Source organism: Aethalodelphis obliquidens, unplaced genomic scaffold, assembly GCF_003676395.1.
Source record: "Aethalodelphis obliquidens isolate GAN/ISIS:26980383/991018 unplaced genomic scaffold, ASM367639v1 scaffold8, whole genome shotgun sequence".
Lineage (NCBI taxonomy): Eukaryota > Metazoa > Chordata > Mammalia > Artiodactyla > Delphinidae > Aethalodelphis > Aethalodelphis obliquidens.
Window position 1 is genome coordinate 64,480,784 of NW_020837952.1, and position 23,362 is coordinate 64,504,145.

Here is a 23,362-nt window from a genome sequence, read left to right on the forward strand (position 1 = left end):
CATTAGCATGCTCCTCTGCTGATTGACATGCCACAGAATTCTGACCTCCATTCTATTTTATTTAAAAATTTGATTAGTGATTTAAGGATATATTAGGATTCCTCATCACGTTACTAGATAACACAAAGCTTGTTAATAGCAGTAGAACAGGGATTCTGGATGGGAGTGGTAAGGTGGAGGTTTGCTGCCCCTGTGAGGAAAGCTGGTGGGATATGTGTGAAGACTGAGGTCAGGCTCCTGATGGAGAGGCGGAAGAGGGGCACTGGGCCAGGCTGTTTTTTGTTGATGTTACTGAAATCCTGTAGATTTTAAATTACAGATTATTTTATAATAAGCCTCTCCAATTTATGGATTCTTTCTGAATCTTGCACTTAGCTTCATAGCTTTTCATCAGTAATTATTTAGCCTTAATTATTTGTTCAACTGATTTCTTTCTCTCTGTTGTTGTATACAGTATGTTTTTTTTTGTTTTTTTTAATAAAGCTTTACTTTAAAAAAAAATTATTTATTTATTTTATTTTTGGCTGCGTTAGGTTTTCGTTCCTGCACACAGGCTTTCTCTAGTTGCAGTGAGCGGGGGCCACTTTTCCTTGCAGTGCGCGTGCTTCTCATTGCAGTGGCTTCTCTTGTCGTGGAACACGGGCTCTAGGCGTGCGGGCTTCAGTAGTTGCAGGACGCGGGCTCAGTAGTTGTGGCTCACAGGCTGTAGAGCACAGGCTCAGTGGTTGTGGCACACGGGCTTAGTTGCTCCATGGCATGTGGGATCTTCCCGGACCAGGGCTCGAACCCGTGTCCCCTGCATTGGCAGGCGGATTCTTTTTTTGTTTGTTTGTTTTTGAACTATTGTTTATTTTCTGGTTTGAATAATGCAAAATGTTTTTATTTTAAAAAATGGGCAAATGCTAAGCAGACAGAACCCCATAGCGTGAAATACATTAGTACATCTAAAGACTGTATTAAATATCTCTTTAAAAGGAGAATCAGCCCCGAATGTATGTACTATATATATATCCTCAAAGCAAATTTTTTTGGAATTTAATTTTATTTATTTTTTTATACAGTAGGTTCTTATTAGTCATCCATTTTATACACATCAGTGTATACATGTCAATCCCAATTTCCCAATTCATCACACCACCACCACGACCACCCTGCCGCTTTCCCCCCTTGGTGTCCATACGTTTGTTCTCTACATCTGTGTCTCTGTTTCCGCCCTGCAGACTGGTTCATCTGTACCATTTTTCTAGGTTCCACATATATGCGTTAATATACAATATTTGTTTTTCTCTTTCTGACTTACTTCACTCTGTATGATAGTCTCTAGATTCATCCACGTCTCTACAAAGGACCCAGCTTCGTTCCTTTTTATGGCTGAGTAATATTCCATTGAATATATGTACCACATCTTCTATATCCATTCGTCTGTCGATGGGCATTTAGGTTGCTTCCGTGACCTGGCAATTGTAAATAGTGCTGCAGTGAACATTGGGGTGCATGTGTCTTTTTGAATTATGATTTTCTCAGGGTATATGCCCAGTAGTGGGATTGCTGGGTCATATGGTAATTCTACTTTTAGTTTTTTAAGGAACCTCCATACTGTTCTCCATAGCAGCTGTATCAGTTTACATTCCCACCAATAGCACAAGAGGGTTCCCTTTTCTCCACACCCTCTCCAGCATTGGTTGTTTGTAGATTTTCTGGTGATGCCCGTTCTAACTGGTGTGAGGTGATACCTTATTGTAGTTTCGATTTGCATTTCTCTAATAGTGATGTTGAGCAGCTTTTCATGTGCTTCTTAGCCATCTGTATGTCTTCTTTGGAGGAATGTCTATTTAGGTCTTCTGCCCATTTTTGTTTTTGGGTGTTTTTTGTTGTTTTTTTTAAAATTTATTTATTTTTGACTGAGTTGGGTCTTGGTTGCTGTGCGCGGGCTTTCTCTAGTTGCGGCGAGCGGGGGCAGCGATGCAGTGTGCAGCCTTCTCACTGTGGTGGCTTCTCTTGTTGCAGAGCATGGGCTCTAGAGCGCAGGCCCAGTAGTTGTGGTACACTGGCTTAGTTGTTCCGCAGCATGTGGGATCTTCCCGGACCAGGACTTGAACCTGTGTCCCCTGCATTGGAAGGTGGATTCTTAACTACTGTGCCACCAGGGAAGTCCCTTCTGCCCATTTTTGGATTGGGTTGTTCGTTTTTTTAATATTGAGCTGCATGAGCTGTTTATATATTTTGGAGATTAATCCTTCGTCTGTTGATTCATTTGCAAATATTTTTTCCCATTCTGAGGGTTGTTTTTTCATCCTGTTTGTAGTTTCCTTTGCTTTGCAAAAGCTTTTAAGTTTCATTAGGTCCCATTTGTTTATTTTTGTTTTCATTTCCATTACTCTAGGAGGTGGATCAAAAAAGATCTTGCTGTGATTTATGTCAAAGAGTGTTCTTCCTGTGTTTTCCTTTAAGAGTTTTATACTGTCCAGTCTTACAGTTAGGTCTCTAATCCGTTTTGAGTTTATTTTTGTGTATGGTGTTAGGGAGTGTTCTAATTTCATTCTTTTACATGTAGCTGTCCAGTTTTCCCAGCACTACTTATTTTTTTTTTATTTTTTGCGGTACGTAGGCCTCTCACTGTTGTGGCTGCTCCCATTGCGGAGCACAGGCTCTGGACATGCAGGCTCAGCGGCCATGGCTCACCGGCCCAGCCGCTCCGCGGCATGTGGGATCTTCCCAGACCAGGGCACGAACCCATGTCCCCTGCATCGGCAGGCAGACTCTCAACCACTGAGCCGCCAGGGAAGCCCCCAGCACTACTTATTGAAGAGACTGTCTTTTCTCCATTGTATATCCTTTCCTCCTTTGTTGTAGGTTAGTTGACCATAGGTGCGTGGGTTTATCTCTGTTCCATTGATCTATATTTCTGTTTTTGTGCCAGTACCATATTGTCTTGATTACTGTAGCTTTGTAGTATAGTCTGAAGTAAGGGAGTCTGATTCCTCCAGCTCCGTTTTTTTCCCTCAAGACTGCTTTGGCTATTCAGGGTCTTTTGTGTCTCCATACGAATTTTAAGAATTTTTGTTCTAGTTATGTAAAAAATGCCATTGGTAATGTGATAGGGATTGCATTGAATCTGTAGATTGCTTTGGGTAGTGTAGTCATTTTCACAATATTGATTCTTCCAATCCAAGAACATGATATATCTCTCCATCTGTTGGTATCATCTTTATTTTCTTTCATCAGTGTCATATAGTTTTCTGCATACAGGTCTTTTGTCTCCCTAGGTAGGTTTATTCCTAGGTATTTTATTCTTTTTGTTGCAATGGTAAATGGGAGTGTTTCCTTAATTTCTCTTTCAGATTTTTCATCATTAGTGTATAGGAATGCAAGAGATTTCTGTGCATTAATTTTGTATCCTGCAACTTTACCAAATTCATTGATTAGCTCTAGTAGTTTTCTGGTGGCATCTGTAGGATTCTCTATGTAGAGTATCATGTCATCTGAAAACAGTGGCAGTTTTACTTCTTTTCCAATTTGTATTCCTTTTATTTCTTTTTCTTCTCTGATTGCCGTGGCTAGGACTTGCAAAAGTACGTTGAATAATAGTGGTGAGACTGGGCATGCTTCTCTGGTTTCTGATCTTAGAGGAAATGCTTTCAGTTTTTCACCATTGAGAATGATGTTTGCTGTGGGTTTGTCGTATATGGCCTTTATGATGTTGAGGTAGGTTCCCTCTTTGCCCTCTTTCTGGAGAGTTTTTTTTCATAAATGGGCATTAAATTTTGTCAAAAGCTTTTTCTGCATCTATTGAGATGATCATATGGTTTTTATTCTTCAATTTGTTATTATGGTGTATCACGTTGATTGATTTGCGTTATATATATATTATATACGTTATATATAATATATATAATATATATTATATATATTATAATATATATATTATATATATTATATATATATTTTTAATATAAATTTATTTTTTCATTTATTTAATTTTTGGCTGCATTGGGTCTTCGCCGCTGCATGCGGGCTTTCTCTAGTTGCAGTGAGCGGGGGCTACTCTTTGTTGTGGTGCACAGGCTTCTCATTATGGTGGCTTCTCTTGTTGCAGAGCACAGGCTCTAGGCGCGCAGGCTTCAGTAGTTGTGGCACACGGACTTCAGTAGTTGTGGCTCACAGGCTCTAGAGCGCAGGCTCAGTAGTTGTGGCGCATGGTCTTAGTTGCTCTGCGGCATGTGGGATCTTCCCGGACCAGGGACTGAACCTGCGTCCTCTGCATTGGCAGGCAGATACATAACCACTGCACCACCAGCGAAGTCCCTGTTGGAAGATTTTTAATCACAGTTTCAATTTCATTACTTGTGATTGGTCGGTTCCTATTTTCTATTTCTTCCTGGTTCAGTCTTGGAAGGTTATACCTTTCTAAGAATTTGTTCGTTTCTTCCAGGTTGTCCATTTTATTGGCGTACAGTTGTTTGTAGTAATCTCTTATAATCCTTTGTATTTCTGCAGTGTCAGTTGTGATTTCTCCTTTTTCATTTCTAATTTTATTGATTTGAGTCCTCTCCCTCTTTTTCTTGATGAGTCTGGCTAATGGTTTATCAATTTTGTTTATCTTCTCAAAGAACCAGCTTTTAGTTTTATTGATCTTTGCTGTTGTTTTCTTTGTTTCTATTTCATTTATTTCTGCTCTGATCTTTATGATTTCTATCCTTCTGCTAACTTTGGGTTTTGTTTGTTCTTCTTTCTCTAGTTCCTTTAGGTGTAATGTTAGATTGTTTGAGATGTTTCTTGTTTCTTGAGGTAGGCTTGTATAGCTATAAACTTCCCTCTTAGAACTGCTTTTGCTTCATCCTGTAGGTTTTGGGTCGTTGTGTTTTCGTTGTAATTTTTCTCCAGGTATTTTGTGATTTCCTTTTTGATTTTTTCAGTGATTTCTTGGTTATTTAGTAACGTATTGTTTAGCCTGCACGTGTTTGTGTTTTTTACGTTTTTTTCCCTGTAATTGATTTCTAATCTCATAGCGTTGTGGTCAGAAAAGATGCTTGATATGATTTCAGTTTTCTTAAATTTACTGAGGCTTGATTTGTGACCCAAGATGTGATCTATTGAGAATGTTCCATGCACACTTGAGAAGAAAGTATAATCTGCGGTTTTTGGATGGGATGTCCTATAAATATCAATTAAATCTATCTGGTCTGTTGTGTCATTTAAAGCTTGTGTTTCCTTATTGATTTTCTGTTTGGATGATCTGTCCATTGGTGTAAGTGAGGTGTTAAAAAGTCCCCCACTATTATTTTGTTACTGTCGATTTCCTCTTTTAGAGCTGTTAGCAATTGCCTTATGTATTGAGGTGCTCCTATGTTGGGTGCACATATATTTATAATTGTTATATCTTCTTCTTGGATTGATTCCTTGATCATTATGTAGTGTCCTTCCTTGTAACATTTTTTATTTTAAAGTCTATTTTATCTGATATGAGTATTGCTACTCCCGCTTTCTTTTGATTTCCATTTGCATGGAATGTCTTTTTCCGTCCCCTCACTTTCAGTCTGAATGTGTCCCTGGGTCTGAAGTGAGTCTCTTTTAGACAGCATATATGTGGGTCTTGTTTTTGTATCCATTCAGCGAGCCTGTGTCTTTTGGTTGGAGCATTTAATCCATTCACGTTTAAGGTACTTATCGATATGTATGTTCCTTTTACCATTTTCTTAATTGTTTTGGGTTTGTTTTTGTAAGTCCTTTTCTTCTCTTGTGTTTCTCACTTAGAGAAGTTCCTTTAGCATTTGTTGTAGAGCTGGTTTGGTGGTGCTGAATTCTCTTAATTCTTGCTTGTCTGTAAAGCTTTTGATTTCTCCATGGAATCTGAATGAGATCCTTGTCGGGTAGAGTGATCTTGGTTGTAGGTTCCTTCCTTTCATCACTTTAAGTATATCATGCCACTCCCTTCTGGCTTGTAGAGTTTCTGCTGAGAAATCTGCTGTTAACCTTATGGGAGTTCCCTTGTATGTGATTTGTCATTTTTCCCTTGCTGCTTTCAATAATTTTTCTTTGTCTTTAATTTTTGCCAGTTTGATTACTATGTGTCTCGGTGTGTTTCTCCTTGGGTTTATCCTGTATGGGACTCTCTGTGCTTCCTGGACCTGGGTGGCTATTTCCTTTCCCATGTTAGGGAAGTTTTCGACTAAAATCTCTTCAAATATTTTCTCGGGTCCTTCCTCTCTCTCTTCTCCTTCTGGGACCCTATAATGTGAATGTTGTTGCGTTTAACGTTGTCCCAGAGGTCTCCTAGGCTGTCTTCGTCTCTTTTCATTCGTTTTTCTTCATTCTGTTCTATGGCAGTGACTTCCACCATTCTGTCTTCCAGTTCACTTATCCATTTTTCTGCCTCAGTTATTCTGCTATCGAGTCCTTCTAGTGTATTTTTCATTTTAGTTATTGTGTTGTTCATCTGTTTGTTTGTTCTTTAATTTTTCTACATCTTTGTTAAACATTTCTTGCATCTTCTCGATCTTTGCCTCCATTCTTTTCTGAGGTCCTGGATCATCTTCACTGTCATTATTCTGAATTCTTTTTCTGGCAGGTTGCCTATCTCCACTTCATTTTGTTGTTTTTCTGGGGTTTTATCTTGTTCCTTCATCTGGTACATAGCCCTCTGCCTTTCATCTTGTCTGTCTTTCTGTGAATGTGGTTTTTGTTCACAGTCTGCAGGATTGTAGTTCTTCTTGCTTCTGCTGTCTGCCCTCTGGTGAATGAAGCTATCTGAGAGGCTTATGCAAGTTTCCTGATGGGAGGGACTGGTGGTGGGTAGAGCTGGCTGTTGCTTTGGTCGGCAGAACTCATTAAAACTTTAATCCACTTGTCTGCTGATGGGTGGGGCTGGGTTCCCTCCCAGTTGGTTGTTTGGCCTGAGGCGACCCAACACTGGAGCCTACCTGGGCTCTTTCGTGGGGCTAATGGCAGACTCTGGGAGGTTTCACGCCAAGGAGTACTTCCCAGAACTTCTGCTGCCAGTGTCCTTGTCCTCACAGTGACACACAGCCACCCCCTGCGTCTGCAGGAGAACCTCTAACACTAGCAGGTAGGTCTGGTTCAGTCTCCTATGGGGTCACTGCTCCTTCCCCTGGGTCCCGAGGTGCACACTAGTTTGTGTGTGCCCTCCACTAGTGGAGTCTCTGTTTCCCCCAGTCCTGTCAAAGTCCTGCAGTCAAATCCCGCTAGGCTTCAAAGTCTGATTCTCTAGGAATTCCTCCTCCTGTTGCCGGACCCCAGGTTGGGAAGCGTGACGTGGGGCTCAGAACCTTCACTCCAGTGGGTGGACTTCTGTGGTGTAAATGTTCTCCAGTTTGTGAGTCACCCACCAGCAGTTATGGGATTTGATTTTATTGTGATTGCGCCCCTCCTACCGTCTCATTGTGGCTTCTTCTTTGTCTTTGGATGTAGGGTATCTTTTTTGGTGAGTTCCAGTGTCTTCCTGTTGATGATTGTTCAGCAGTTAGTTGTGATTCTGGTGTTCTTGTAAGAGGGAGTGAGAGCACGTCCTTCTACTCTGCCATCTTGAAGCAGTCTCCGGCAGGCGGACTCTTAACCACTGCACCACCAGGGAAGCCCTACAGTATGTTTTTTTTGTTTTGTTTTGTTTTTTTGCGGTATGCGGGCCTCTCACTGTTGTGGCCTCTCCTGTTGCAGAGCACAGGCTCTGGACGCGCAGGCTCTGCGGCCATGGCTCACGGGCCTAGCCGCTCCGTGGCCTGTGGGATCATCCTGGACCGGGGAACGAACCCATGTCCCTTGCATCAGCAGGCGGACTCTCAACCACTGCACCACCAGGGAAGCCCCCTACAGTATGTTTTTTAAAAAGTAATATTGAGGGACTTCCCTGGCAGTCCAGTGGTTAATAAGACTCTGCGCTTCCATTGCAGAAGGCACGGGTTCAGTCCCTGGTGGGGGTACTAAGATCCCACATGCTGTGCGGCCAGAAAAAAAATTAATAATAATAATAATATTGAGGTGTAATTTATATACAATAAATGGACCCATTTTATATTTGTGGTTCTGTGTATTTTGACAAATATACCACCACAATCAAGATTTAGAGCATTTGCATCACCCCCAAAACTCCATCCTGTCACTCCCTCGTGCTGCAGCCCTTGATCCTAAGCAACCACTACTCTCTTTGTCACCATGGGTTCATTTTGCTTTGTTTAAAATTGCATATAAATGGAATCTTATAGTTTTACTTTTTTGTGTCCAGCTTCTTTTACTTACCACGTTTATTAGATTCATCTGTGTTTACAGATGTGCTTGTTCCTTTTTGCTGAGTGTATTCCATTGTAGGTACACCATCCTTTGTTTATCCTTTCACCTGTTGATGGATATTTGAGCTGTTTCCAGTATTTGACTATTATGAATAAGGCAGCTGTGAACATTCAATTACAAGGAGTCTTTGTTTAGATTTATGATTTCATTACTCTAGGGTAATACCTCGGACTGGAATTACTGGGTCACACGGTAAGTATGCTTAACTTTATAACAAGCTGGCGAAGTGTTTTCCATCGTGGTCGTGCCATTTTATGGTGCTACTCACAGTGTATGGGAGTTTCAGTTCAGCATCCTCATCAGCACATGGTATTGATAGCTTTTTAATTTTAGCCCTTCTAGTGGTACCTTATTGTGGTTCTGATTTACATTTCCTCGATAACAGTGTTGATCATCTTTTCATGTGCTTATTGGCTATTTGTATATCTTCTTTTACGAAGTGTCTGTCCAAATTTTTTGTCCATTTTGTTTAGTTAAGTATTTTTTTTAATTATTGCTTTTTAAAAGCTCATTACACGTTCTTGATAAGAATGCTTTGTCAGAGATAGACAGCAAATACTTTTTTCCTGGTCTGTGACTTATCTGTTTATTTTCTTAATGGTATCATTCAAAATTGAAGTTTTCAGTTTTGATGAAATCCTGTTTATCAGTTTCTTTGTTTGTTTTTAATTTTTATTGGGCTATAGGGGATGGATTGGGAAATACCTCTGCAAGTTGTGCCCCGCTAGAGAAATGTCCCTTCTGATTTTCCTGGGAGGAGCTTTCGGAGCTTTTTCATTTTCTTGGAGCTGCTGCTCTTGCTGGCAGCAGCCTCTTCAGGTCCTCTTTTTCTTGGGGACACTCTTGTTTACTGGCTCTTCAGGGTCACTTACTGGTTCCTCTTTGGGGAAAGATTTCTTCCTTTTGGGAGGACTTCCACTGCCAGCTGTCTCTTCAGGATCACTACTACCCAGCTCCTCTGTGGAAGATTTCTTTTTCTTGGGTTTGGAGAAGGAGACAGATGGGTCTTCCATTCCATTCTCCTGAGGAGCCTCCTGGGGCTTTTGCTTTTGCCTCCTTTTGGGTCTTTCACTTGTCTCCTCACATTCCTCTGGGGTCTTACTGCTGTTCTCTGGAGATGCCAGGGCAATCGCAGCCAGCCGTTTGTTTTCCTTCTTCAAGCATTTCTTCTCCTGTTTCTCCAGCTTCCTAGTAATCCGGCAGCTGCTTCCTCTGCCTGAACTCCTCCTTCATGATATGCAGATTGTTTCGTGGAATCTCTCTAGTCTCACAGAAGGACAGCCACTCCTCAACTTGTTCTCGAAGCTTCTCCCCAAATACACTGGTGGGTACCTCAGAGAAGCAATCAGATTGTGAGGCAATACTGCATTTGCTTGCCAGGTATTAGGAGATGTGGCCAATGAAGGTAGAGTGGAAAATGAGTCCATATTTTGGGGTGTTACCCCTTGTCTTCAGGGCTCTGGAAACTTGATCCCTTTGCTGGGCCCAGAGAAGCCCTCAGACACCAGGACTGGCTGTTTATAAGATTTTTTTTTTTAATTTGTCTTTTCTTGTATCTTATGTACCGCAAATTCACAAATCTTATTTTTAATTAAATTAATTAATTAATCTTTTTTTTGTGTGGCTACGTCGGGTCTTAGTTGTGGCACGTGGGATCTTCGTTGAGGCATGCGGGATCTTTCATTTTTATTTATTTATTTATGGCTGTGTTGGGTCTTCGTTTCTGTGCTAGGGCTTTCTCTAGTTGTGGCAAGCGGGGGCCACTCTTCATCGCGGTGCGCGGCCTCTCACTATCACCGCCTCTCTTGTTGTGGAGCACAGGCTGCAGACGCGCAGGCTCAGTAATTGTGGCTCACGGGCCTAGCTGCTCTGCGGCAAGTGGGATCTTCCCAGACCAGGGCTCGAACTCATGTCCCCTGCATTGGCAGGCAGATTCTCAACCACTGTGCCACCAGGGAAGCCCGGGATCTTTCATTGAGGTGCGCGAACCCAATAGTTGTGACGCGTGGGCTTAGTTGCCCCGTGGCATGTGGGATCTTAGTTCCCCGACCAGGGATCGACCCTGTGTCCCCTGCATTGGAAGGTGGGTTCTTTACCCCTGGACTGCCAGGGAAGTCCCCCCACATATTTTTTTCTTAAGTTTTCTTCTAAAAATTTTAGTGTCAGCTTTTATGGTTAAGCCTGTGATCCGTGTATGATGTGAGGTAAGGGTTGAGGTCGTTTTACATATAGATACTCAGTTTTTCAGAATCATTTGTTGAAAAGGATTATACTTTCCCCATCAAACTGCTTTAGTACATTTATTGAAAGTCAGTTGACCGTATATGTATTCATCTGTTTCTGGACTTCTCTACTTTGTTCTGTTGAACCACTAGAACCACACTGTCTTGATTAATCTCACCTTACAGTAAGTCTTGAAATAGGTGGTGTTAGCACTCCAAGTTTGTTCTTCCTTTTCAAAATTGCTTTGGCTATTCTAGGTCTTTTTCCATATATATTTTAGTATCAAGTTGTCAATTTCTGTTTTTAAAAATCTGCTAGGATTTATTTGGGGTTGCATTGAATCAGTAGACCAGTTTAATGAAAACTGACATCTTAACAATATTGCATTTTCTCATCCATGAACATAGTATATCTCTCCATTTATTTAAGTCTTCTTTAATTTCTCTCAGCAGCGTTTCATAGTTTTCAATGTGCAGATCTTTTTTTAAAAATAAATTTATTTATTTATTTTTGGCTGTGTTGGGTCTTTGTTTCTGTGCTTGGGATTTTTCTAGTTGTGGTGAGTGAGGGCCACTCTTTGTTGTTGCATGGGGGCTTCTCACTGTGGTGGCTTCTCTTGTTGCGGAGCATGGGTTCTAGAGGTGTGCGGGCTTTAGTAGTTGTGGCATGCAGGCTGAGTAGTTGTGGCTTGCGGGCTCTAGAGCACAGGCTCAGTGGTTGTGGCACACGGGCTTAGTTGCTCCACGGCATGTGGGATCTTCCCAAACCAGGTATTGAACTCACGTCCCCTGCATTGGCAGGCAGATTCTTAACCAGTGCGCCACCAGGAAAGTCCCTCAGTGTGCAGATCTTGCGCATATTTTATTAAATTATCCTGAAGTATTTCATGTTTTTGAATGTTGTTAGCAGAAGTTAAATATTTTTTATTTACCAATTTTTATTGCTGGTATATAGAGATACAATTACTTTTTGGATATTGACCTTCTAACTGGTAAGCTAGCTGTTCACTGTCATTAATTCTTGTAGCTCTTTTCCGTATAGATTTCTTAGGCATTTCTGCTTACACAATCATATTATTTGTTAGTAAAGAAAATTTTACTTATTCTTTTTCAACCTGTATGTGTTTTATTTCTTTTTCTTGTCTTATAGTACTACCTGGGACCTTCGCTACAATCTTGAATATAAGTGCTTAGAGTTTGTTGTTCCAATCTTAGGAGGAAAGCATTCAGTCTTTTCACCATTAAGTGTGCTGATAGCTGTAGGTTTTTTAGTAGATACCCTTTATCAGGTTCAGGAAGTTCCCTTCTATTCCTCATTTATTGAGAGTGTCATGAGTGTCCTCATTTATTGAGAGTGTCATGTTGTATTTTTTTCAAATTACTCAAACCCAACCATATTACATGTAAATGATCTAAATATTTTAATTAAAAGGCAGAGAATAACAGACAGAATAACAAAGCAAGATCTTATCAATCAGTCTTTGCTGTTTAAAAAGAAACACTTTATTTTTTTATTTTTTTTAATTAAGAACTTTATTGAAGTATCATTGACAAATAAAAATTGTACATATTTAAGGTGTACAACATGATGCTTTGATATATGTATACATCATGAAATAATTACCACCATTAAGCTACTTAGCATACTGTCTTGATTTTCATTCTATTTGTCTGGCTATTCTTAGTCTGTATTCTTTGCTCAGGACCACTATTAGGCCTTAAAATATTTTAGCTTCACAGATACTATTTTCTTCTCATCCTATATCTTTTCTCTACAATCTCATGGCTTCATTTATTCTCTGTGGCTTCATTTATTTCTCCACCTCAAACTGTTTCCCTGAGTTTACCATGCATACATCCAATTGCCTACATGCCATATTTTCTTAGATCTTTCAAATGAATATCAAGCTTGTGTACAAAGTCAAAGAAGTTAATGATTTTCACTGCAAACATGTGAATGATGCCTTGTGAAATTGTGCAATGCAATGATCTTTTAAGATTCCTATATCTGTGAACGTCTCCAGCTATGTATGCAGTCAAGAACCAAAATTAATCCTTGACCTTTTTTCTCCCACATCCAGTTAGTCATTGAGTTCTGCCCCTGTATCATATATTTACATAGCTCTCTATACCTGTTGTACCTAAAATTTTAAATACTCTATAACTGATTATATACTTGCGTGATTATATAATCATTACGAAACTCCCGTAGTAGGCTGAATTTTCCATGAAGTCATAGACTGTATTTGTTTTGCTCACTGTTATAACCCCTGTATATAATGCAGTTCTGGCTTATAATAGGTGCTAAATACGTGCTTTTCAATGAAGTAACAAAGCATATGAGTAAAATTAAATATTTTATAAAATATTGTCTCAAGTCTTTTTTAGAATTATGTGACTCTTTTGAGGATCATATTTTTTTTTAAATTGAATTTTATTTATTTTTTTATGCAGCAGGTTCTTATTAGTCATCCACATAATACGCATCAGTGTATACATGTCAATCCGAATCTCCCAATTCATCACACCACTTTAAATATAAAAATACAGGGGGCTTCCCAGGTGGCGCAGTGGTTGAGAGTCTGCCTGCCGATGCAGGGGACACGGGTTCATGCCCCGGTCCAGGAGGATCCCACATGCCGCGGAGCGGCTGGGCCCGTGAGCCATGGCCGCTGGGCCTGCGCGTCCAGAGCCTGTGCTCCACAACAGGAGAGGCCACAACAGTGGGAGGCCCGCGTACCGTAAAAAAATATATATATGTAAATGTAAATATATATATATATATATATATATATATATGTATATATAAATACAGATAGTTTGACAGTAAAAGGATGTTAAAGGATATAGCAAATATAAACCACAAGAATGGTATGCTGTAATAGTGTCAGACAAGGCAGACTTCAAGGTACCCTATATTCACTTCAAGACACTCACCCACTCTCGCTGAAAACAGGGCGCATAGGAGCCACCTCTAGCTGCCATGTCTGGCAAGTTCTTGTTTGGAAACAAAGCCTTGGCTAGGTGGGGGTCCTCCCTCTGGTTCCCCTCTTTCCCTGGATTGTATGTTATCCAAGCACATGAGTCATTCTGTAGGGCCTTAGGAGAGAGGGCACCTGATGTGTGTGTGGGGACATCCATCTTTTCCTGAAGGTACATCTAGTAATCGTTATTTCTGGTCCCCCAGAGTCTGTAACTAACACTGGCAAATACCCATATGCACTCCTCAAGAGAGAAATAAGGAAGATATTAGGACCTAGATGGAAACTGAGTGCAGGTCAGCTTGTGGAGTCCCTTGCGCTGCAAGTCCAAGCGGCCCCACCTCTGAGTCTGGTGGAGCAGGTGGGATTTTGTCAGTGAAGGGACTGAGCACAGGAGTGTGTGCAGAAGGGCAAAGGCAGAGAGTGCGGTGTGTGTGAGAAGAGACACACGGCATCCCTGGGGTCGGGGAGGCAGCGGGAAGTGCCCAGAGGACCTGGAGGCACGTTGGGAGAGGCGGCCTGGTGAGCAGTGGGCATTTGGGGCTAGCACAGGCTTTAAACCACCGTGAGAGGGACGTGAAGACGTGTGTCTGTGTTTTGGGAAAGTGAGTTTGACGCGGCAAAGACAAGAGGCTGTGGAGGCTGTGGCTGGACAGCTGAGGGGCCTGTGTCCGGGACTCCTGGGCAGCTGGGCTTCATGCACAGACACACTGGGGCTCACGTCACGTGAAAAGTCCTTTTCTCTTCTAAATAAAACTATTAGGTAAGTCCCATCTGCTATCACCATGATTTTGCACGTAGTGATCTGTGTAACATTGGAAAGGTAATCTCAAGATACAGGTGTAACTTTGTTGAAGATGCAGGCTTTATGTTTTTCATTTTGTATCCAACAGCGAAAACTTTGTTGCAAACCAACCTAGGCCCACAGACTGACATATGAGACTCACTGAGTGCTTCAGGCCTTGTAGAGTCCAAGCAAAGGCAGCAGGAGCCCGCAGAGGGTGATGTGTGGGGTGCAGGGGAAGGGGTGGGTGGATCGAGAGTCCTTAAGTGGCGTGACAGGACCTAGGACTCAGTGTGTGCATGTGAGGGAGGTGGGGGCCTCAGGGACAGCCCTGGCTTACTCAGCAAGGTGATGCAAGGAGACGAGGGGCCGAGTAGGTGGGGATGGCAGAGGGGCGGAGGGGCGAGCAGAGGGAGCTGTCCTGAGCGTGGCTTGTTGAGGTTTGTGCTGGGAGCTGCTCTGTGTCCTGTAAGGGATGGCCAGGCGGGTGCGGCCACGAGAGGAGGTGCAGGAGGGACAGGGAGGCAGAGCTCGTTACACTCCGGGGTCCTGGAGGCCGGAGGCACCGACCGCACGAGGGCCACGTGCAGGAAGCCCGAGGGGGGCCAGAGGCAGAAGGGGGAGGAGCCAGGGCAGAGCCGAGGCTGCAGCTTTTATTGGGCTTTCCGCTCCGAAGGCAAGGCTGGACAGGGTGAACAGCCTCGGGTCAGCTTGCTTGGATGATCTCGGCGGGCTCTAAGCCATATGGGTGGCTCCTGGTTGCCTGGCCCCTGGCCCTGGGATAATGAAGGCAGTGGAACGTAGTCCCCTGGGTGTGTGTGGGCCCACAGAGGAGGAGGGCTCCAGGGGGTCAGCCTGCAGGTCACAGGAGTGCTCCTGAGAGCCCTTTGCCATCTCTAGGAGTTGGCCGCCCAGGAGGGGCAGTGTCTTCTCAATCAGAAAGTTTTTTAAAGATGTCAAAACATAATATACAGAAAACTAAAAATATATATGGTACGGAGACATCTGGGGAGAGATGCCCAGTGTTCACTGAGGAGGGGCTGGACGCTGGGGAGGAGGGTTGTGAGCCTCGCTGTTTGGGTGGAGGGGCATCCCCCGTCGGACATGTGGGCGACCGGCATGTGTTGGCCTCAGAGCCCAGGGGCTAGTGGCGGGAGCCCCGGGGGCCCCCACGGGAGGACAGGAAGCTGAGCTGTCCTGCCGTACATGGGGGAGTGCACCCTGCAGCCCGGGCCCCCTTGTGGGTGGACTTCGGGACCTGGGTGCGGGGGTTGCTGAGGCGGGTTCGCACCTGGTGGCAGTGACCCTCTTGTCTGCTCGCAGCTCTGTGGCCGTCACCATGTTCTGGAAGTTTGACTTGAGCACCACGTCCCACGTCGACAAGCTGCTGGATAAGGAGGACGTGACGCTGCGAGAGTTAATGGATGAAGATGACATCTTGCAGGAGTGCAAGGCCCAGAACCGGAAGCTGCTGGACTTCCTGTGCAGGCAGCAGAGCATGGAGGAGCTGGTGAGCCTCGTCACACAGGACCCGGCCCTGGGCGTGGAAGAGAAGGTCCGCTTCAAGTACGTACCGCGGCGCTGGGTGGCCTGGCGCTGGGCAGCGTGCAGGGTGGCAGCGGGCAGGGCTTGAGGACGGTCAGAGCCGGGCTTTCTGACAGGGTGGCTGACCGTAAACGTTTGCCCCGCCTGACATGCGAGAAGGCCCCTCCGGTGGGCTTTGCTTCTGTGATGTTGAAGATTTGGGGATCTCCTGTGTGTGATTCCTCACTCTGGATTATAGCGAGCTGCACCGTGTTGGAGTGTTTTGGGTGAATATGTGCTGAAGAAAGGCTGAGCTCTGACAGGCCGATGGGTGCAGCCTTAGCCTGACTGGTGAAACAGCCAGTCCCCAGAGACAGGCGGCATCTGACTGCTCGACCGTGGGGTCTTGGGCCTGGAGGACATATTTTGTGTCATTAGTGATCCTGACCGTTCTCAGAGTTTTTCCTAAAATGTTCCATTCAACAGTCCGCTGGGATGTTAGGGGACAACAAAAGGGACAGGGCAAGGACTTAGGACAAGGGTTGGAGTGAGGACAGAGTGTGAATGGGTGGGGCCTCAGGTGACAGGAAGGACAGCAGAGCTGGCCTCTGGCTCTGAGGGTGCCTCTCTGGGCCCGAGCAGGCTCTGGGAAGCGGGGGAGCTGGGGCTAGTGATGCAGAGGGATTCAGGGCAGACAGGGTGCCCTCAGCTGCGCACGTGTCCCACAGGGAGTCGGCGTGTGGTGGTAAAGTCTTAGTTGGGAAACTACGGCCTGAGGTCAGATTCTGTTTTTGTGAGGCCTGCAAGCTGAGAATGGTTTTACATTTTTAAATGGAAAAAATAGAAAAATAATAATATCACATGAAAATGACAAAATTCACATTTCCTTGTCCGTCGTTTTCACTGGAAAGTCTTGTTGGACACATCCATGACCCGTTGGCCGTGACAACATAGGCGTTCTAAAATATTGACTCTCTGGCCCTTTACTTTTTACAGAAAGTCTTTGATGACTTAGGAGGCAAGTAAAGAAGGACGGGGTGATGGGGAGTAGTGCTGCAGTCGTGGTGGTCCACCGCGCCCCTCTGACAGGGAGGCAGCCGGCGCTGGAAGAGGAGAGCTCTGCAAAGAGGCGGGGGCTTGCTTGTTGGGGAGCCAGGGGATTGGGGCCATGGTGATCACCTGTGATAGATCAGAGGCCATCGTCCCTGAGATGTGCCTGGTCAGCGCCTCTTATCTCAGCATCGCCATTAGTGGGCCCCATTCCTTTCACTCTCTCACTCCCAAATGTGTCCTGTTGCTGACCCGTCGAGGGTCTCCCTGTCTGGAGGGTGTTGGCGACAGTGTGACGGGGAGAAGGGCTGGGGCAGCATGTTGTGGTTCTGGGTAGAGGGGTCCCAGCGTGGCATCAGTGAGCCAGGAGAGCTTTATAGTCAGAGTTTGGGAGAGGTTAGCAGTGGGTGAGTACAAACAAAGCAAACAAGGCAGTGAGAATACCTTTAACTCTGAGGGAAGGATGCATGTAAGTAAGCAAATAGAACAGTGTTTGCATGTTCATACAGAGGGCCACACTGGACATGGATTTAACTAATTGTGGTATAATTTTATAGAGAGAGGGGGAAAGGGCAGTGGGGCGGCAGGGCAGGGTGGCGTGAGGTGTGCGAGCTACATCTTCACCTTCCACCATAGGAGGTCAATTTGTAATACCTAAAATTGCTAGATGAAGAAGTGTACTTGTATTTTATTTGGAAACATGGACGTCAGTAATACAGAAAATGCCAGGAGACTGTGGTGACTGTCTCAGGAGTGGGATGTGGGAGTGGGAAAGGAGGGGGGCTGCCCTTCCTCACGAGCCCTGTCATACAGAGTCTTAAAAGCATTTGTGTGTATCACCTGTTTTTGGTTTTTGTTTTGTTTTTTTTAATATTTATTTATTTACGTGGCTGCTCTGAGTCTTAGTTGTGGCACACAGGATCTAGTTCCCTGACCAGGGATTGAACGCAGGCCCCCTGCATTGGGAGCGTGGAGTCTTAACCACTGGGCCATCAGGGAAGTCCCCATATCACCTGTTAAAAAAAGTAAAAAGCCTTTAATTTAAAAAGTAATTTTAGGGCTTCCCTGGTGGCACAGTGGTTGAGAGTCCGCCTGCCGATGCAGGGGACACGGGTTCGTGCCCCAGTCCGGGAGGATCCCACATGCCGCAGAGTGGCTGGGCGCTTGAGCCATGGCCGCTGAGCCTGCACGTCCGGAGCCTGTGCTCCGCAACGGGAGAGGCCACAGCAGTGAGAGGCCCGCATACCGCACATAAATAAATAAATAAATAAATAAAATAAAAGGTAATTTTAAAATTAACTTGCTTTTATTAAAAATTTATTTGCTTTTAATTAAAATTAAATCAAAACGTCCTTTTTGAGAAGAGGAATAGGCTGGGTAGATGGATGAGGTAGTAGCTGAAGGAAGAAGTGGAGTCAAGATCATTTTTTTAAAGATGCGAAAGATACAGATAGGCCCTGTTTCAGGCTTTGAGCCGTAGGTCTCCGTAGAGCTGCTCAGCTCAGCCCTCGGAGCGTGTGGCAGCAGCAGGTGACACAGCGGAGAGTGCGGAGCCAGTGCCTGTGCTGCTCTGCCTCTGGATGGCCGCCCCAGGCCACCTGGGCAGGGCGACAGCACCTCCTCCAGCCGCCTTTGTGCCTCTGCAGCCCAGCTGCTGTGGCTTCACCCTCGTGGCTGCAGGCTGGTTACGGAGAGACCCTTCCCGAGAGCAGGGAGTGTGCCCGAGCCACACGGGTCCAGAGGAGCTGCCCTGAGTGGTTAGCTGTTCTGCTAAAGCCAGAAGCTGCTCCATGCAGGTGAGACCTCTGTGGAGCAGCCCTGGGCCGGGAGCTGGCCACCTGGTCCAGCCTGAGAACCCTGAGGATGCTTCTGGCCTCTTTCTTGAGATTCCTGTGCACTTTGCAGAGTTCTGGACCATTTGAGAAATAAGACAGAAAAGCCAGCAGATGGACTCCAAGTTACCACTTCTGTTCCTCATGCTGGTGGTGTGGGGGGATGTTTTAGCTCTGAGTGGAGGGCTTCCTCTTTCCAAATCAGAGTTAGAACTGCTCACCCAGCGGGAAGCAGGGCTGGGTCAGGGCAGGACCCCAGGAAGGACCCCACCCCCACCCCCACCAAATAACCCTGCCTGCCACACTTAGGGGCAGAGCAGAGAAGACAGCTGAGCCCAGTTGCCCAGCTGAGCCCCTGGGGAGCAGCAGGGCAGGGCCCAGAGGGAGGCGTGAAGCGGGGGAGAGGGAATGAATCCCTGCCGTTATGGTTCCTGGACTCTCCCATCCTCGCTCTGATAATTCCTGAGTCCACCTTCCGTGCTCCAGGATTTCGTCTTCCTCTTTTTTGTCTCCTTCCCCTGGCAAATCCTATTCTCTGGCAGCTTCCTGAGGAGGTCTGCATGGGGTTGGGGCGCAGCCTGAGTGCATCGTTCTCTTTCCTGCTGGCTCTAAGCTCCCTCTGGTTTCCAGTCAGACTGGACATGCATCTCGTGAAATTTTGAAGACTCCATAGGTGTCTTCGTCAACTGAAAGAAAAAAAAACGCACAGCCTAAAAGCTGAGAATAATGTTTTATTTGGCGGAATTTCTAAGGCTTCAAGCCCTGGAGACAGGACTCTCAGCTCGCTCTGAGGGACAGCTCTAAAGAGTGAGGGAGGGGCCAGGATATATAGGAGTTTTTGCAACAAAGACCAGGTAGTCGGGACTTCAAAAGCTTACTGTTCATTAAAGAAAACCAGACATCTTAAGTTAATTTAGCACTTTTCTGTGTATGGAAAGATGCAAGGGTCTGGGCTCGGGACTTCCCTGGTTGGTGGTGCAGTGGTTAGGAATCTGCCTGCCAATGCAGGGGACACTGGTTTGAGCCCTGGTCCGGGAAGATCCCACATGCCGCGAAGCAACTAAGCCCGTGCGCCACAACTACTGAGCCTGCACTCTAGAGCCCGCAAGCCACAACTACTGAGCCTGCACGCCTAGAGCCCATGCTCCGCGACAAGAGAAGCCACCACAATGAGAAGCCCGCGCACCGCAACGAAGAGTAGCCCCCGCTCGCCGCAACTAGAGAAAGCCTGTGCGCAGCAACGAAGACCCAACGCAGCCAAAAAAAAAAAGGAGTCTGGGCTCACTGAAATCATTCCTTTGGTCTGCACCTCAGCTGTCTAGGGCCAGGATCCTGTGCTTTTCCCATCCTTGAGGGTGGCTGCTGTGGCTGAGCTGCTTTTCTCTCTCCCGGGTTCTCTCAGGGCTCACGGGGCAGGGCGGCCGGGGAGGCTCTAGTGGCTTGATGGCTGCAGCACCCTTTGTTTACTGACAGGGCAGCAGCATTTTTCGTTCACATCTTCTAGTTCCTAGTTCCAGCCCTGCTGCTGACGCGTCTGATGCCACAGGTGTGCAGCTTTCCTTAGGGGCATTTTAGGGCCTTTTCTAATCCTGTTGCTCTGGAATTTCCCAGTAATGTAACTTTATCCCCTGGGTTAAGGTAGGGGAATCTCAGAAGCAGGACCAATCATCCAGGAGAGTTTTATAGTCAAAGAGTTTGGGAGAAATTAGTAGTAAATAAGTATAAAACTAAGCAAACAAAACAAGGAGGAGGGGCTGGGAGTCTCACTGCACTGACCCTCCACCTGCCTGGTGGACGCCGTCTCCATCCAGGCCTCTCTGAGTGCTACAGAGCGCAAGTGTGTGTGCCCAAAGCACAGTGAGGCCAGACAAACCGAAACGCCAGAGTTTGGAGCCCAGAAAGGTTTTTTATTGCAGGGACCTGCAGGGAGAATGGTGATTCACGCTCAAAACCCCCAAACTTGGGCTTCCCTGGGGGCGCAGTGGTTGAGAGTCCGCCTGCCGATGCAGGGGACACGGGTTCGTGCCCCGGTCCGGGAAGATCCCACATGCTGCGGAGCGGCTGGGCCTGTGAGCCATGGCCGCTGGGCCTGCACATCCGGAGCCTGTGCTCCGCAACGGGAGAGGCCACAACAGTGAGAGGCCTGCATACCGCAAACAAACAAACAAAAAACACCCCAAACTCCCCGATTTCAGGGGAGAAGTTTTATAGGGAAAATTTGGGGTGAGGGCTGCGGAGTATGTGGCTGTCTTCTCGTTGGCTGGCAGTCAGGTAACAGAGCAGATGCTCCAGGGATCTTGGGCTCAGCCTGAAGTTACTGTCCTCCTGGATGGAGGCCTTGGTTCTGCTGAAGGGCTCACAGATACTGTTATGTGTATCCCTCGAGGAGGAACCAGGACCTGCACCATTGGTTCTTGGCTGCCCCTCCCTTGTTTCTTCAGCCCTCCCTTCCCTGATTAGTAACTGTTTGAACCTGCCCTTTGGAACGTGCGGAATGTCAGGGAGGCTGAATGAAGCCTATTTCCTACCAACAAGAAATAGTGGACACAGAAAGGCTTTCATGCCCTGGAGGGCTCCACAGGGTCCTTCTGGGTTTCTTGAGCTGTGTGTCTGGTTGCCCACCCTCCTCCCCCAGGACCCTGAGACACAGACCTGCCTCATGCGCCTGGCCTGCTTCCCTGGCCGCCCACCCTCTAGGTTCATTCCGCGGAGTTTCTACCTCTCTTGTCTTTTCTTCTTTGCATTATGGCCACAAACCTCTATGTTCCGTCTGCCGTATTTAACTGGGATGGCTATTTCCTGCATAAATTATATAAATTGTTAGAGCAGTACCTGTTTTTCTGAGGAGTAATTATAAAATACTGATAGAGATCTCAGTCCCTCCACCTAGATGCAACCTTGTCTAAGTACAACAGCGCCTTGTGGCTCAGCTTGCCACACACGTGCACAATTCGTGTGTGTGCGCGTGCGCACACGCAGAGACTGGATGGGAGCCTTTCCGTGTGCTCTGGAAAAGCTTCTGTGCCTTTCTCTGGGGCATGCTTCTCCCTTGTTGCTTGGTGAGTCTTGTCTTGTTGTTTGGAGTCTGGTGGGCACCTCTCCGCCCGTGTCCTGTGGGGCCTCGTGCCGGCCTTGGGTGCTGCACTCCGAGCAGGCTCTCTGGCCTCTGCCCCTTGCGGCCCTGCACTGTCTGCTGTGCTGGTCACTGTGGGCCACGTCCACGGTACGGAGCTGCCCCATCTCATCCTCGCCTCGACCCCATGAGCTGGGCGCTGGCCACACCTCGTCTGGGCCCCTCTGTGTGGATCGGGCGTTCGCTCATACCCGGCTGCCCGCTTGGCTTCAGAAGGCCCTCTTCTCTGGGTGACGGGGAGCACCCACCCCACAGCCAGGCTGAGCTCCTGTCCCCTGCCCTCCATGCTGGGCCGGCCGCCAGGCCCTAGCTGACCGCAGTGACCACCTGGGGTTAGGCCCTTGCTGGGGCCGTGTGGGTGGCTACCAGGAGCCGTAGGGTCACAGTGGCTGACCTTGACCCCGGGCTTACTGTGCGCCAGACGCTGCTGCTCTGCTTTATACGCAGCCTTGTGGGGAAGGCGGACACTCAGACCTCCATGTTCAGAGAAAGCAGCCTAGACACAGAAACGTTAGGTAAGGTGCCTGAGGCTGCACAGCATGTCCCGTGTAGCTTGGTGCCAGGTGTGCTCCAGGGCAGTCAGCCCCACAGGATGCTCCCGCCAGGTTCCTGCCTGCTCTGGCCCTGGGCACCCTCACCTGTGTTCCCAGATGTGCTGAGTGTGGCACCAGGCATTGTCACTGCACTGCTATGGTGGGCTCTGTCCTGGATGCAGCAGGACATTGGGTAGGCCTGTCCCAGGACCACAGCAGTGACCCCATGTCTGTCAGAGGGTCAGGCAGGGAGCATAGTGGTATGGGATTACACGTAATGGGATCAGGATTATTTTGTGTCTGATCTTTTTTTTTTTAAAGTAAATAAATGTATTCATTTATTTATTTATTATTTTTGGCTGCATTGGGTCTTAGTTGCTGCGCGTGGGCTTTCTTTAGTTGCGGCGAGCGGGGACTACTCTTCGTTGCGGTGCGTGGGCTTCTCATTGCGGTGGCTTCTCTTGTTGCCAAGCACGGGCTCTAGGTGCGTGGGCTTCAGTAGTTGTGGCACGTGGGCTCTAGAGCGCAGGCCCAGTAGTTGTGGCGCATGGGCTTAGTTGCTCTGCGGCATGTGGGATCTTCCCGGACCAGGGCTCGAACCAGTGTCCCCTGCATTGGCAGGTGGATTCTTAATCACTGCGCCACCAGGGAAGCCCCCGTCTGATCATTTTTATCAAATGAATAGTACATCGTTTACGTATATTGGTATATCTTAATAATAATTTGCCTGCATAACACTTCAGAACTGGTACTGCATTGTAAACTGCTGATGAAGCATCTCTTCAGTGTGGGAACAAGCTAGATCTGTGCTTGTTGACATGTGGGGTCAGGAAAGGCTTGGAGAGGGGAGGACGAACCTGATGGAGGTGAGAGACATGGCAGGTGAGTAGGAGGGCAGAGGAGAAGCCAAAAGATTAGGAAAGGTTCCGTAGAGAATGGGAAATAGAGTCAGAAAATGTGGGATGTCAGAGTTTAGGGTATGAGGAGCCAGAAAAAGGT

General features: G+C 46.4%; 1 protein-coding gene across 12 annotated transcripts in view; it reads left to right on the forward strand.

The window, feature by feature from the left end:
• Positions 1–23,362, forward strand: part of PPP6R2 (protein phosphatase 6 regulatory subunit 2) — an 83,417-nt gene that overhangs the window by 27,702 nt on the left and 32,353 nt on the right. For 8 of the 12 annotated variants that reach the window (XM_027108142.1, XM_027108139.1, XM_027108132.1 and 5 more), the window contains one exon: positions 15,615–15,857. In XM_027108142.1, coding sequence (XP_026963943.1) covers positions 15,631–15,857 — 227 coding nt within the window. In that variant the 5' untranslated portion in view covers positions 15,615–15,630. Of the gene's footprint in view, positions 1–7,020; positions 7,067–9,118; positions 9,629–15,614; positions 15,858–23,362 lie in introns of those variants that run through there. The other 4 variants (XM_027108136.1, XM_027108137.1, XM_027108141.1 and 1 more) reach the window with 4 other exon arrangements.